Source organism: Protobothrops mucrosquamatus, unplaced genomic scaffold (genome assembly GCF_001527695.2).
Source record: "Protobothrops mucrosquamatus isolate PMUCROS unplaced genomic scaffold, P.Mucros_1.0 scaffold52, whole genome shotgun sequence".
In the NCBI taxonomy this organism is placed as follows: domain Eukaryota; kingdom Metazoa; phylum Chordata; class Lepidosauria; order Squamata; family Viperidae; genus Protobothrops; species Protobothrops mucrosquamatus.
This window is the reverse complement of record NW_015386433.1, coordinates 1,229,684-1,232,321: the sequence shown is the minus strand read 5'-3', so window position 1 is coordinate 1,232,321 and position 2,638 is coordinate 1,229,684. Positions and strand designations below refer to the sequence as shown.

General features: G+C 36.3%; 1 protein-coding gene across 1 annotated transcript in view; it reads right to left on the bottom strand.

Annotated features, from left to right (window-relative positions):
• Positions 1-395: 395 nt before the first annotated feature.
• Positions 396-2,638, bottom strand: part of LOC107283862 — a 4,065-nt gene continuing 1,822 nt past the window's right edge. The window contains exon 2 of the mRNA XM_015811836.1: positions 396-1,709. Within this exon, the coding sequence (XP_015667322.1) occupies positions 699-1,694 (996 nt within the window). The 5' untranslated portion in view covers positions 1,695-1,709 and the 3' untranslated portion in view covers positions 396-698. The remainder of the gene's footprint in view (positions 1,710-2,638) is intronic.

Below are 2,638 nucleotides of genomic sequence, written 5' to 3'. Positions count from 1 at the left end.
CCTCCTCCAACATAGGTGTGATGACATAGGTTGAAAGAGAGTGATTGGCATAGATCACCCAGCCAACTTTCATATATAAGGTTGGACTAGGTCTCACGATCTCCCAGTGTCTACCCTGGTGCCTTAACCATTACATCAAATTGACTCTTTTGTTTTTGAGATATAATCAAACAAATGCTGAATGTTTAATCTGGATTCCTGCAAAGAAGATTTGGTCTTTTTGGTATAGGTAGTCCCTGCTAATTATTTGACCTAAATAAAGATCTCAGAATAAAAAAAATGAGTTAATGAATTTTTAAAAATAAAATAATGTAAATGCGTTATAAATGCTATCTCAGACATTTTTTAACACAGAATTGCAGATCTTTAAAATCATTTTTCCAGACTCCATTATATAATATTTCAAGAGCATATTTTATTAACTGTATAGATTATCACATATAATTATGGAAGATTACAAAGAGTATACAAATGCAGTAAAATCTCTCAGATATAATGTCATTCAAAATAATATTTATTAGCCTTAATTCCATGAAAAGGTAATTGTGATTAAAAGACAATTGGGTTGGATTTCACACAAATCATTAAAAGATTTAGAATTACTTATAAAGTAATAACAAACAGTAAGTATCAGGCTCACCCAAAACAGATATAATGAAAAGCAATAATGTATTGGTACAACAAGTTGGAAAGATACATTAATTATGAATGGAACATAACATTGGTTCACCAACTGATACCACAATGGTATAGGCAGGTGAATAAAAGGCACTATGGAGACTGGTATAAAATGCTAAACGCAACACCTTAACTACGGTCAGGATCTCTGAAAAAATAACATGTGCAATGGTCTTATTTGTGCTATGTTCAGACCACAGTTCCACACTGGTATAATTGATCCCATTGCATAAGATACTTTCCTCATTGAAATACATTTTTGGCAGAGTGTAAGAATGAAAGAGATTTCTGGTGGCATCTATTTTATCAATCAAATGAACAGCATCTTTGAATTGCTCTTTTGTAGGACGGAGTATTTTTGTTTGCTCTTCTCTGCGGAAAAAGAGATTACTTTCATTTTGGGAATAAACAAGTGTACAAATCTCTGTGAGCCAAGAATCTGTGATAGAAGCATTCCACGTGCACTCATCGTTGTCCTTTGGTCTACAGAGATCCCAGTCACATTCTTCCTCGCCAGTTTGACAGCGATAGTCTGAACCACCGTATTTGGCACATTGATAGTTAATGTGGCAGGGCAAACCTGTGGGAGTCACATCTCGGAATGGAGAGCAGTGTTCAACACCATGGTTAGTCTCACATTGGAAATGTTTTCCGGATACTTGGCACCTGTTCTTACATGAGTTGTTTTTCAGTGAATATTCCATGGAATCCCACTCTAATACCATGCTGCAATAATTCCATTTTCCATTTCTGAAGTGACAGTAACGATAGGACCCTCCCCATAAATCACAAGGTGTGTGACATTTCTCACCAGAAGCAGCCAGGCCTTCTTCTAAGGAACAATAATCCCAACCATGCCCATTGCCACCCGTTTTCTTGCACCAGGTATACGTATAACCATGATACCCACAAGTATCTGTACATATTCCCCCTGAACTTGTGTAATGAACAACATAGGGGGATGTCCAAGATATGAAGGAGAAGAATGCAACCAGAGCTACATAAACTCTCATCATGGTCTTCTTGAATTCCTGAAATGAAAGAACAAAATGTTCTGCTAACTATGTTTCTATAGTTTTGCTTCACAGCTGTCACACCTTGGTTGTCCCAAATTCTAACTCCTCCTGGTTTCATAATATGCCATGTATTGTGTTTCTTTCATTATTAGGAAAGAGATAACCACACCTTCCATTTGATTTTCTAATATCTTTCTCTGAATTTCGCTTCTAAGCCTTGGCAATCTTAGATTCTATTGCAATCAAAAATCTTAAAATCCTTTTCTAATTTCATGATTCTAAATGTTACGGAAACAAAACTCTTATATGCGATTATTAATGTTGGATCTCAATCAACAGCACCTAAAAAAATTAAAATGTTCCAAAATATTAATGGTGATATATTAATGTATGCAATGTTTTATTTGCAATCAGATATCCTCCTGCTTTATTCTTCTCTAGGGGAACATAACATACAGAGAGAGTGGAAAGGAATTGCATTTATTTTCTAATATATATATGCAATATCATGGAGAAGAAAGTAAATGCATTTTTCTGCGTTTTTTTTTTATTTTAAATTTAGTATGGAACAAACTTTGATGGCCCAGATATCTGCTTCCCAAAATAACCATTTATCTGATTAGATGTAGGCAGACCTGATATTCTTTCCTCATCAGTTAAAATCTATCACTTATCCCAAAATTAATATCATTGAGATATAGAAGGTTATACAAATAGTGAACATCCAATTAAGGGGTAATCAATTAAACGGCATTGGTCACATTGGTGAATGATCTCTGGAGGGCCCGGGACAGGGGTTATTCCTCTGTCCTAGTTCTTTTGGACCTCTCAGCGGCTTTTGATACTGTGGACCACGGTATCATGCTGCGGCGTCTGGTGGAGTTGGGAGTGGGGGGCACCGTGATGCGGTGGTTCTCCTCCTTCCTCACCGATCGCACGCAGTC